This window comes from Bidens hawaiensis, unplaced genomic scaffold (assembly GCF_021521415.1).
Source record: "Bidens hawaiensis isolate Kalapana, Puna unplaced genomic scaffold, B.hawaiensis_p1.1 tig00001511_1, whole genome shotgun sequence".
Lineage (NCBI taxonomy): Eukaryota > Viridiplantae > Streptophyta > Magnoliopsida > Asterales > Asteraceae > Bidens > Bidens hawaiensis.
In genome coordinates, this window is record NW_027491085.1 from 3,598,901 (window position 1) to 3,611,980 (window position 13,080).

General features: G+C 34.5%; 1 protein-coding gene and 1 pseudogene across 2 annotated transcripts; both read left to right on the forward strand.

The window, feature by feature from the left end:
- Positions 1-2,523: 2,523 nt before the first annotated feature.
- On the forward strand, positions 2,524-6,699 carry LOC143583406 (disease resistance protein Roq1-like; annotated as a pseudogene). Its single transcript, XR_013144163.1, has 5 exons — positions 2,524-2,654; positions 3,169-3,723; positions 3,932-5,039; positions 5,110-5,403; positions 5,482-6,699. The product of XR_013144163.1 is annotated as a disease resistance protein Roq1-like (transcript).
- A 2,344-nt stretch (positions 6,700-9,043) lies between these two features.
- LOC143583413 (4-hydroxybenzoate polyprenyltransferase, mitochondrial-like) lies at positions 9,044-11,723 on the forward strand. Its single transcript, XM_077065726.1, has 6 exons — positions 9,044-9,330; positions 9,463-9,532; positions 9,615-9,764; positions 10,807-10,942; positions 11,200-11,296; positions 11,551-11,723. The coding sequence occupies exons 2-6, from the start codon at positions 9,512-9,514 to the stop codon at positions 11,618-11,620; spliced, it is 474 nt and encodes a 157-aa protein (XP_076921841.1). The 5' UTR covers positions 9,044-9,330; positions 9,463-9,511; the 3' UTR covers positions 11,621-11,723.
- Positions 11,724-13,080: the final 1,357 nt, after the last annotated feature.

Sequence of the window (13,080 nt, forward strand, 5' to 3'; positions counted from 1 at the left end):
AATATAGGCAAATTAACTTACAAGTTAAGAACACATCATAACAACTCATCTCAAACTGAAATTATCTACAAATGGCTTGACAAAGTCATAGATAATATTTTGGATCCAACAACCAGAGGGTTGACGAGAGATGAAGTTGTGGAATGGGACTAAAGCCCGTGGGAAAAGGAAGTATGAGGGAAACCTAACTTAGCAGACTGGAGATCCCAAGAGCTAAGTTCAATAGGACAACTTAATCATATAACCGAAGGGTAGTCACTGTGGGGGCATCGCTAATGTATATGTTTACATACAAGCTAATATATATATGTTTATATATATATATATACATATCCTCCAAAAAATAATAAAGGGAGTTTAATTACTTCCTAGTCCATTCCTATTAACAACGGTGACATGTTGTGAGGTTAAGCATAATGTATGGTTGACGATTTTGTGTAAATCGTGTTAACCTTAATGTTTTTAATGATTTGAGATAAAATCACCTATGTGAAAGAGAAGTGGGGTCGCTTCGAATGAAACTGTGGGGCGCGCAGTTCCTAGAGCTTTCACAGAACCAGGCTAGTGTTCCATGACCATAACGGACACGACAGTGAGGGGATGTGCCCAGCTAAGGAGAGTATTGTGTGAAGGCGTATGTCGTTTCCACAAATGGGGGTCTGTTCAAAAACATCGCGTTTACAAACCGCTAGGAGGCTAAGTATGCTTCCCAAAGAAAGGTTCAAAGGGTAACACCTACCTATCTTGCAATACTCAACTGTCGAGGTTTTCATTGGAAATTTTATGTGTTTTGATTGATCTCCATTCATGTGGGGGATTGTTGGAAAATTTATTAGTGAAAATGGGTTTTTCACTAACTTTGGACATAAATAATATATTTATATATGTGTTGTATAAATATTGATTTGAGTGTCCAAAACGGAGCTTAGATGAATGAATATCAATGCTCGAAGTTGTATGATTGGAATAACCAAAAAAGAGAAAATTGGATTTATCTTTGACATCGTGTCCCACGTAGGAGCGCATGAGTGTCGCGCCTGCATATCGGACTGTTGTGAACAGTTGTTTGGACCTGGTCAAATAGTTTGTTTCAACTCATGTCATGAATAAATATGATGGTTTTGATTCACCACTTAAATCTAATTAAAAATATTTAACCATGTTAATTACAATAATTAATTTCAAGTTTATTACAAGATTAATTATCTTGTTTATGACTAAATTAATTTTATTGTTTATGACATATTAATTTTGGTTAAGTATTTCTCATTTTGTGTAAGTATATAATGAACTTGTTGGTTCATGTTGTATAGAGACTTAAAAAAATATTTTAGAGTCACTTACACACACTCATGACAAAATTTAGAGAGGAGCACTCTCTATACTTATGTCAAACAACTTCAACAAATTTTCTTACATCTTGATAAACACCAATATAGCCGGTGACTTCATCGGGTTCGTGGCCATCTCCGGCAGTACACATACTGTTCCGGTTGTTGTACCCTGGGAAACAGACGCGCTTGAGAGTAGGCACGAAATCTGTTTTAAGGGCCCAGTGTCTAACACGATCCTCAACCAAAACCGTTACCCAATTTCAATAAACGAATTGTTGTTTTGAAGAAACATTTGTTGAAAACTCAAGTGAAGAAGACTCATGACATGGATGCTAGAAGAAAGCTTTTGGAAGCACTCCTAGTAAGATACGGATTGAATCATTTCGGTATATAAATTTGTATTTTATATTCTTTTTATGTACTTTTGTAAACGGTATTGTACTAAGTGAATTTCCCACGATTAACGAGAGTATCGTTATTATATTTTTATTATTATCTTAACTAAAAGTGAACCACTTTTCCTACAAGTTCTCGTATTATCGGTCACAACCTTAAGTGTTGAAGATGTTTTTCGGCGATGAAGTACGTGAAGTCTTATTTGCGTATTCGGATGAGTGATGAAAATTTAAGCGATAGTTGTATTTGTTACATTGAGAAAGACTTACTTATTATTTTATCAATGTTAAAGTAGATGGTCTAATTGTTAGATTGTGAAACATGAAAACCCATAGAGAACAACTTTAAATATATTGGTTATCTTATATTTTGTTTGGTTAAATTTTTTTTCTATGACCCGACCTTATTCGACCCGACCGGAACGGTCAAACCGGACGAATAAAAAGTTATATACCGATTTGACCTGACCCGGACAGTCGAACCAAACCGATTTTTTTATATAACTGGGTACCGACCTAAAAGTTTCTAACCTCTGTGAGAAAAATTTCTGGATCCGTCACTGCTCGACCGCCCTGGGATCGGAGCGTCTAGTGACTTTTGCAACCTTTCACATAATTAACAGGTTGGACCAGTTCAACACAAATTCTATCGGCAAAACGATATTCCACCAATCAAAAACATATTAACTCTGCGCTGTCACTATTTGTACACTGCGCTTAACTTTTAACTAGTACATTTTCATCCACGGGTGACAGGACCACCATGCATTTAAAGCATGATGATGATGATTTTCTGAATTTCGTGGTCATAATAATATTTGAAAAGTCAAGTCGGAAGTTGTTGCTAGTTGGCTAAGAAATAGAAGTGCGGATCAGAGTCATCTTCAAGAGAATCGAGACAGATCGAGTATTTGGGTGCTTTGAGGTTACTTTTGTTACTCGAATATTTAAATTATTGAAATAGCGATGGTTTATTTATATTTTGAGTCGAAATTTTGTTTCAAACGTACGCTAATGATGTGTGAATTCTTGTTATTATCTAGTTGGCATCTTGATTTCAGTGGTAAAATGTTTAGAATCGGTTCGGCAAAACCTAATAGGTAAAGAATTAGATGTCATATAAGAATTTCTGAAATCAGATTTTGACTTGTCTAAGGTCAAGTCTTGGTTTAAACTCTGATCAAACCCTTCGTTTGTTTATCATTTGAACTCAGATACACATATCATTCATTAGCTCCCAAGAACACCATACTATAGCTAGGTGCAACGGTTTCAGTACCTTGAGAAAGTCAAACTTTTACATTTCTCTTGTGCTTTCTTATATCACAAATGTCACATTTTAGAGACATGCATGTGAGGTGTATGTTGCAACAGAACTAAGTTATCATAATATACTACACTCTTGAGCGTTAAATATATGATCTTTTGTTTCTTTGCAGTCATATTCAAAGAGCATTTGCCAAGAGAAGATTTGATTAAGGTGTACGTAGGACCCAAAATGCATAAAGGAGGCCTCTAATGGCGTCTTCTTCAACTTCATCTGTTAAGGAGAGCTATCAGTATGATGTCTTTTTGAGTTTCAGTGGTGAAGACACTCGTAAGAACTTTGTGGATCACCTTTATGATGCCCTTCAACAACATGGTATTCACACCTTCATGGATGACCAGAGACTCAACAAAGGAAAAAGCATCAACGACCAACTTTTGAAGTCCATTGAAGAGTCAAAGTTCTTCATTATAGTTTTCTCAAAGAAGTATGCATCTTCATCTTGGTGCTTAAACGAACTTGTAAAGATTATGGAATGCCAAAAGTCGAACGAGCAGATTGCTTTTCCTGTTTTCTACGATGTGGATCCCTCTGAAGTTTGCAAACAACGTGGCCCAGTTGGAGAAGCCCTTGCCAAACACATCGATAAAGAGATCGGGGAATGGAAAGAAGCTCTGACGGAAGCAGCCAGTTTGTCTGGGTGGGATTTGAGGAACACTGCTGATGGGTAATTTCCTTCAATATTTCTTTGCAATATCCATTCTTTTTTGGATTATTTCTTATTTTGTGGGAACCTTCTTTCTTGTTAAAATAAGCAACATGCATGAAGTATATGTATGTTTTTACGTCTTAAACTTTCGTATATTATTGACCTGAAAAGCAATATTTTGTGTGGGTTCTTGGGCAAAGCTAATTGAATCCTTTATTACCTACAGGCATGAAGCCAAAGTCATCAAGCTAATTGTTAAGCGAATTTCACTTGAATTTCGGTCCACTAATGTGAACGTTGATGATAAATCAGTAGGCATGGAACCTCGGCTACATGAACTTCAGAAGTCTTTAGATATCACTTCGAACGAGGTTCGCATGATAGGGATCAAGGGGATGGGAGGTGTAGGTAAGACTACAATAGCCAGAGCTGCCTTTGATAGAATATCAGTTCACTTTGAATCTAAAAGCTTTGTTGAGAATGTCAGGGAAGTTTCAAAACCGCCGTCTGGTTTGTTGTCATTGCAAAAAAAAATCCTTAAAGATTTGCTAAATGATCAAGGCAACAACGTAAGTAGTGTTCATGACGGGACAAACATGATGAAAGCAAAGTTGCGTGGTAAAAAGGTTCTTGTGGTTTTAGATGATGTGGATCATAAAGACCAACTTGAGGCATTAGCGGGTGATCTTGGGTGGTTCAAGCTCGGAAGTAGAATTATCATTACAACAAGAGACGAGCAAGTGTTGATATCACACAAAGTGAAATGGATTCATGATGTCAATCTATTATCGGATGAGGAAGCAGTTGGCCTCTTTAGCAGACTCACATTTGGGAAAGATATTCCAGTTCCAGAGTACGAAGAGCAGGCATTACAAGTTGTACGTTATGCTGCTGGTCTTCCATTAACAATCAAAGTATTGGGTTCATTTTTGTGTGGTAAAGACAAGCCTGAATGGATAGATGCATTAGCAAGACTTAAAACAATACCATTGAAGGAAACTCTTGAAAAATTGGAAATAAGCTTTGAAAGCCTTGAAAATGATTACAAGGAAATATTCCTAGATGTTTCATGCTTACTCAAGGGGTGGGATAAAGAAAAAGTAATAACAATGCTTGAGAATTGCGGATTTCATGCTAGAAATGGTCTAAGAGTTCTTAAGCAGAGATCTCTCGTAACTTTTGATGATAATAATGAATTTGCTTTCTTGGGCGTTCATGACCATATAGAAGAAATGGGCAAGAATATCGTACGTCGTTTGCATCCAGATGATCCCACCAAGCATAGCCGACTGTGGATTCAGGCAGAAATTGAAGATGTATTGAATAATGACTTGGTAAAAATAACATAGAGATTAAACAAACACAATTTTCTTTACTTGTACACTAAACATTCTTGAATTACAGGGTTCTGAAGCGACAAGATGTATAATTCAAAAGCTCACCCGTGAGATTGTTCTGAAAGGTTTTGGAAACATGAAGAAACTTAGATGCCTTATCATAAACAATAAAGATGTTGTTAAGGATTTTGATGACATTGTGAAGATTGATAAAGATAATCAATACTTCCCAAATGCATTACGTTACTTGGATTGGCGCGATTACCCTCATCAGTGTTTACCCAAAAACTTTCGAGCAGATAATCTTGTTGTGCTTAACATGGTAGGCAGTAAAATCAAACAACTGTGGGTAAGGGGAAAGGTAGGATGATTAATTGATTATTTTTATTGATTTATTGACCATTTATAATATATTGCCTTCTTTTTGGTATGACAATAGGTTGTGAAGAAGCTCGAATCCATTACTCTCTCATTTTCAAAGTTGAGGACCCTTGACCTTGGGTTGACTCCAAACCTTGTGAGGTTAGATCTTCAACGTTGTTATGATTTGGTAAACCTTCATGTGCCCGTAGGATGTTTAAAAAGGCTTGTGTACCTAGACCTATGTTATTGTGGGAGGTTGAAATCTGTTTCATTTATCAAGAAGTTGGAATCGCTTGAGGTTCTTAATCTAAATGGGTTATATTTGAAGGAGTTCCCGGATATAATCCCTAGCCACACCAACAGTAGTTTGCATAAGCTTTCCTTTTGTAGTAATGATATAGAAAACCTACCTGCATCAATTGGAAACCTCCATAAGCTTGTTTATCTATCTGTCTCTGGGTGTAGAGAACTCAAAAGTCTTCCAGGGAGCCTTTGTAGTTTACACCATTTGAGAGTTCTTAACCTTGAAAGTTGTGGCATGGAGGAATTGCCCGAGGACATTGGTCAACTGGAATATTTAGAAAATCTTTTACTAAGTTATTCAAAAGTTAAACAACTACCGGATAGCATTTGTAAGTTAAAATATCTTAAAACTCTTATACTAGATGGTTGTAAAGTTGGCAAGTTCCCGGATGATTTTGGCCAATTAGAATCATTGAATCAACTAAGTCTATGTTTAAGCAAGATAAGAGAGATTCCATCCAGCATTTGCAAGTTAAAGCATCTTAAAGAGCTCAACCTTTCTCTATGTTCTAAGCTCGAAAAACTACCTGAGAACATAGGAGATTTAGAATGTCTGGAAGAGTTAAATTTAATGAGTACTTCGATAACTGATCTTCCCCATAGCATTTCGTTGTTGAAAGGTCTAAGAATTGTCGGGTATAGAAAAAAAGACTGATCCTGATGTAAATCTATCCCAAGAACACCAACATATGACACATGCTTCTAAAAGGCGAAGCACCGCACATTAAAGCAACAAACCATTAAGGTATCGTTTTTGCTTTCTATTGGCTGTCTTAATTGTGTTCGAATTTGAAACATATTTGACATTTGTTAGTATGAATACAAGGACTTTCACATATGTTTATGCGCATACGACGAATTCCTGGTTTTGATGCTTTGTTTGTTAGAATCTAACCTTAGTATCATCACATGGACATTGTTTGTGGTCATTTATGATTCCTACATAATCATTACATGGAATTAACCATCTAACATAATGGATCATCCATCGACCGCTTTCATTCTCTACTCGGTAATGGTGTTTTCACTTATAAGTTAATTAACTTCAACAATGCACGTTATGTCTTACGATTTTTTATTTTTAACTGCATAAAATTTGCGATGCTCATTGATGATTCAAAGGTTTCAGTTCACTTCAGAATTGCATCAATTTTATTGCATTTCAGATTGCTTTCTAACTTAAGTTTAGAACTAGCATACTACATATCACAAGTTGACCATACAAAGCATAGGCTCGAACTCATATATTAAACAAGTTACAATTTAGACTTGAGGTTTAATACGTTTAAGCTCGACTCAATTCAAATATTTAGCAAGCTTAAACATATTAAAATAGTTTGTGCTCCTAATAATCAACTTATTTAAAACAGTTTATATTGTAACTACAACTCAACCAAGAATAATGTGTGTTATAACACAATCTGAAACTACTTATATCAAGAACATAAAACACTAGACATCAAATACCAGCAGCATCATTTTATTATCAATCATAAAAAAATGAAAACCATGAATATATCTCAAACAATAACAAAACCAACATACCGATATCTTCCTCGTTTCTTATTGTCTCTACCATCGTCGTCAATTATCGACACCTAAACCATACAATACCCCAGCATACTTCTCCAACGACCCGCTGAAGAAATTCTCTTTCAACTTCCTGAACGTACACGCCGTCAACAGACTATCCGACCCCGCCTGATGACACACACCGATCCTCTCCACCTCCAACAACTCAGCCAACTTATTCAACCCACCGTGCAGACTGTTACAGAACTTCATCAAATGCTTAATATCAAAAATCGTCGGGAAATACATATTAATCAAACTAAAAAACCCCGTCTGCGTGTCCGGAAGGTCCTGACACGTCAACACCTTCAACAAGTACCCGAAATCATACCCGCTATGGAACGTAACCCACACCACGCTGTCATTCAACACGATCCCCGACGAGATCAACAACTCGACGAGATTATTTCGTGTTCATGTGTCATCAGTGCTTTGTGCAGACACTCAAGTATCAACAGGTGCAGAAACCCAATAGCTAATATGGCTTTACTACTACTACGTGTCTCTCGTAGACTTCGTCCTCACCTCTCAATCCCCCTCTCCCAATCCACTTTCCCTCACCTATTAAACTCTAATTCTACTTCACTTCATGACTCTTCAAGCAGCACACAAACGCACCCTAAATTCAATTTTATCAAATTGCTAACTCACACCTTCAGCATTTCCACCTCTTCACATAATCATCTCAAGAACCAAAAACCTGACCACCCTTCGGCTTCATGGATTGATCTGTACTTGCCTCAGACAGCGCGCCCGTATGCACGTCTCGCACGCCTCGATAAACCTATTGGCACCTGGTTACTTGCTTTGCCATGTATGTGGTAAGATTTATAATTTGTGTGTATAAATAAATTGGAGCAAATTATTGAACATGTTGAGCTTGCAAATTAGTTTAGGTCACTTTGTATAACTTCAACTCTATAGTGTTTGGTTTGAGTATTTTCAAGTGTTTAGCAATAATAACTTTGTCACCGCTGCTATCAAAAGTTAGAATCTGTATCTAGACATGTGCTGTGATGCAAACTCTATATTATCAATGTTTTCTTCGAGTTCGATTCAATATATATTTTTTTAAGTATTATATATTATTATGACTAATGTTTTTTATTATTAATTAATATTAATTGTATCTAGTTTTTTATTTCTCCAACATTTAAAGATGTTTTGTTAAATTCTGTCTTTTTATATTATCTAATGTATATGAGTTTCGGAGCCGAGGGTCTCTCTGGAAGAACCTCTCTGTTCTTTGGAACAGAGGTACGGTTAGCCTACATCCCACCCTCCCCAGACCTTGTTTATAGCATTGCTATTTATGGGATCTTTCTGGGTATGGTTGTTGTCAACTCAATTCGAGTTCAATTCAAATTCAAGTCCAGCAATCGAATACAAATTCATTATTTTCAATTCTATTCAATTCAAATTCAGTTTTTTTTTATTTTTATATACACACACATTTGATTTTATCTTTTTAATTGTTATATATACATATATATATATATATTACACATATATGATACATAAAGCTGTTAACAATAAACCACCATTTAGTTCCATGTTCGATTATACTATTAGTGTGTTATGGTTTCATATTTGAAACTACTAACAATAAACGACCATTTAGTTCAATAAAAACAAAACTATTTTATTTATTACTAGTGTCTTATGCTTCCATATTCAAAACTGAAGTCGTTTTGAAAACAAAAGTTAAATAATTTATTAGTTTGGGCATATTCGAATTCGAGTTCAAATACGAATCAAATAAGTTGAATCTAATTCGAATACGAATATAGATAAAAAATAAAAAATATTCAAATAATTCGCTTTGATTAATTCGAAAATTTGATATTCAATTCGTTGAGCATCCATAGTTTTTTTTGTTTTTGGCATTTTCTATACAAAATAATGATTTGAGTTTTTATTTGACTCAGGTGGAACGAACAAAGTCAAGACCAATTGCAAGTGGCGCGTTGACTCCATTTCAGGGGATTTCTTTTCTTGGTATACAATTGCTCTTGGGTCTTGGTATTCTTCTCCAACTAAACAACTATAGGTTAGTAGTTTGACTAATTTTAACTTGATTATAGCTCTAATGTTTCTATTTGCATATTAACCTCAAAGATTGCTATTTTACTCTAACGCATGATATTCATTTTATATGATGATTATAATTGATTTCTTGCAGCATTGTATTGGGGGCTTCATCTTTGCTACTTGTGTTTACATATCCTCTTATGAAAAGGATTACATTTTGGGTAAAATAACTACTTTTGTTTCATAGTAGTTGTCTTATATCTTTCTTGGTTATGTTTTTTGATTCATCGGAGGTTGTTGCAGCCTCAAGCCTTTCTTGGTTTGACTTTCAATTGGGGAGCCTTATTGGGATGGTCTTCAATCAGAGGAAGCCTTGATCCTGCTATCGTTTTGCCACTTTATCTTTCGGGAGTATGTTGGACACTCATCTATGATACTATATATGCTCATCAGGTGTAAATCATTAGTATGCACTATAAAAGTCGAAAATGGAAGTTTATATGGTTGGCCTAGAGCTTGGCTAGTTTATCTATTGATTTGTCGATTAATAATAATGAGTAGCTTAATGGCGAGCTTGTTAAAGTGGGATGAAAGTCACATGATGGATTTAGTTTCCATCTAGTAATAGTTGTTCAATAGTGGGTAGTTTTGAGTAATAGGCCTAGTTTTTTGAGTAGTGGATCCAGTTATTATAAAAGACAATTGTCTGTCTCTGTTTTAAGGAGGTGAATGAAAAAATTGAAAAATTGTTTCAACTCTCATTTTCATTCTGCTTTTGTTGATACGATCTTGTTCAATGGAATCAACCTCCAAGAATTCAACGGAGAAGAGGAGACTTGGGGCAATCGTAGTTTTCATTTAATTTCTTAAACGAAGATACACATCTGCTTTATATAATATTTTTGATTTACTAATCAAAACATAAGTCCCATTACTCAAAAACTACCCAATATTGGACAACTAGATTCAATCAATCAATCAATCAATCATGCCCAGTAAAATCCCACCGACAGCAAAGCTATTGGACAACTAGATTCATAATGTGCAAATCATCACCCTTATTTATAAGTTTCTAAAGAATGGCATTCAATGAACTAAAAACTGCATAAATTGCATGTTTCTTTTTCTGGTGGAAAATATATGGGATAGAAGGAATAATATATATGATATTATTTTTTAGCGACCTGGAAATCTAGAATGCTTTTCAGGGTCTATTATCATGTTATGTCTACATCTTTAGTAATCAAAATGATGGCATAATGTCTGTTTGGCACCAAAATCATGCATGTTGGTTCCACCGGTGCTTTAAGTGTCAATTATAAAAAGTATTTAACTATTGATATGTTAACAAAACTATAGTATTCGAATACTGTAAGTGATTATTGATTAAGTTCTCAAAGAACACAAAGGGAAAAAATATCTGAATGGATATGATCAAGTATTGTTGTGTCGAGAAATTTGAGTTTTAATACATTTGTCGGTTACATGCATCCAGGATAAAGAAGATGATAAAATAGTTGGGGTGAAGTCTACAGCCTTAAGATTTGGGGATTCCACAAAAATATGGGTCAGCGGATTTGGAATCGCATGCATTAGCGGTCTTGTGCTCAGTGGCTTCAATGCAAATCTTGGTATTATTTTACTTCCCATTTGACTTTTTTAAACAAAAAGTGTTTCGACTTTCGAGTCAACACAAACAGATCCAGCCAGTTTAGTTGTAACAATGATGATGATGATAATAATAATAATAATAATAATAATAATAATATAGGCTATATAAAATCAGAAATGATGCTTTTTTTAATGGAATGTTTCACAAGAAACTGTAAGAATACCATACAATATAAATAATGTACTTATATAAACGGGGTCTTGAATCTTGATGCAGGATTGCCATATTATGTGTTTTTGGCAGCAGTGTCTGGTCAATTAGCATGGCAAATTTGGACAGTGGACATATACTCTTCATCTGATTGCAGTAGAAAGTAAGTCATATCCCAAAGTATCTTCTGCCAGAAAAGTTGTACTTTTTGGATGAAATACAGTTTCATTAAAAAACTAGTTTTATGTAAAGAACCCTATAAACACTTGCTGACCAGATATCATATGATTCGAGTTCTTATTACCCATATGAATCTGTGATAAATTTTGTTTGTCTTTGTTCTTTTCATGAATTGGAGTATAAATTCTTCGAATATTTGTCTCATCTAATATGGATTTTTTTTATGTTTTGTTGTAGATTTGTGTCCAACAAGTGGTTTGGAGCCCTAGTGTTTGGTGGCATTCTAATGGGAAGGCTATCATCATAGCGGTTCGACTAGACCAGTGCGCTTGAAACCGATAAATTCTTTTCAGATGTTTCTTACTTAAAGTAGAACAGATAATAACAGGTTTAGTGATGTATCAGTTCGTTTAAAATTCGGTGTACACGTTACTTATACTGATAAAACTCACCATACTTTTGTTATTTAGGACGGGTTGTTCAATAGTAATCAGATAGATAGGTTGTATCTGTTGCTTTAATTATAGTACATCACATAGATTATACTTTACTGTTATCTCTTAAGCACTAAGATCCTAAACTATATTTACAACAAAAAGGCACCTCCAACTTATTTTGTCTCAACACAATATTGTTACAGACATTTGTGATTTTAGGGGTGTTCTTCGGGTTATTTAACGGGGTTAGTGATTTGGATGTAATTGGCAATAATTAGGAAACGTGAAGGGTCTATATGCAAAAATTAAACTTTTTGGACTAAATTCGCATTATTTGTCAAATCACAAGGACGATAATAATAAAAATAATAATATTGTTAGTGTTAGTGTTAGTGAGATGAGAGCATACTTTAGTTCGTTATCTTTGCTTATTTGGAGGGAATAGGGTTGATGATAGCGTTCACATAAACGGCTTTCTTCTAGTGAACGGTCTAATGGAATGTGATAGTGACATCTTGTATTCTTATTTGTTGAGGGGATATACTTCTTTTGTCTCCTTGTAGTCCGTGTGCCATATCATTTATTGTGCCGCTTTTGGGTTTGTCTTATATTATCCCTTGAATATAATCGTAATAAGCAACATCAAACTTCACTCACCTAGTCATAGATTCTAAGCTTTTACGTATTCCTTAAGAATTTTCTAATACAAATCCTAAAATAGGAATCTATGCATTACACAGGTTAAAACACGTTTTTTTAAATTATTTATTTTAAATAACATCTCATAATTATCTTTAAGACGTTTTATGAAGAAAAAAAATTAAAGAAAAAGACTTATGGTAGAATGATATTATATTTACCAAATTAAATAAAGACTGAGAAATCAAAAATTTATGACTTACTAGAACTTTGTGGCCTACAAAGATGGCGTCAAAACTTTGTGGGAACAAGTTATAAATAAAAAAAAAACTAAAAAGGGATTCAAAGTAGACACAACAAACTCGAAACTGAAAGTTGATAAAAATAGAACAAACCTCTACTTGTTAATGTTGAATATGTATGAGTTTATATCATATGGATATTAATCTATTATGCTATTTTACATAATTAACTGAGAAAATTTAGCTGTAATTTTAGATGAAAAGTAACAATTTATGTATGTATTAGTATCATATATGAAAAACCACACGTCTTTTTTTAAATCAGATGTAGAACATCTGCTTCAGTATCTACAACAAGCAGATTATTCTATTGTTTATCAGCTTTCGACATCTAAGTTTGTTGTGTCTGTATCGTTCGTTTACAATCCATTGTACACATTTGTGAGAAT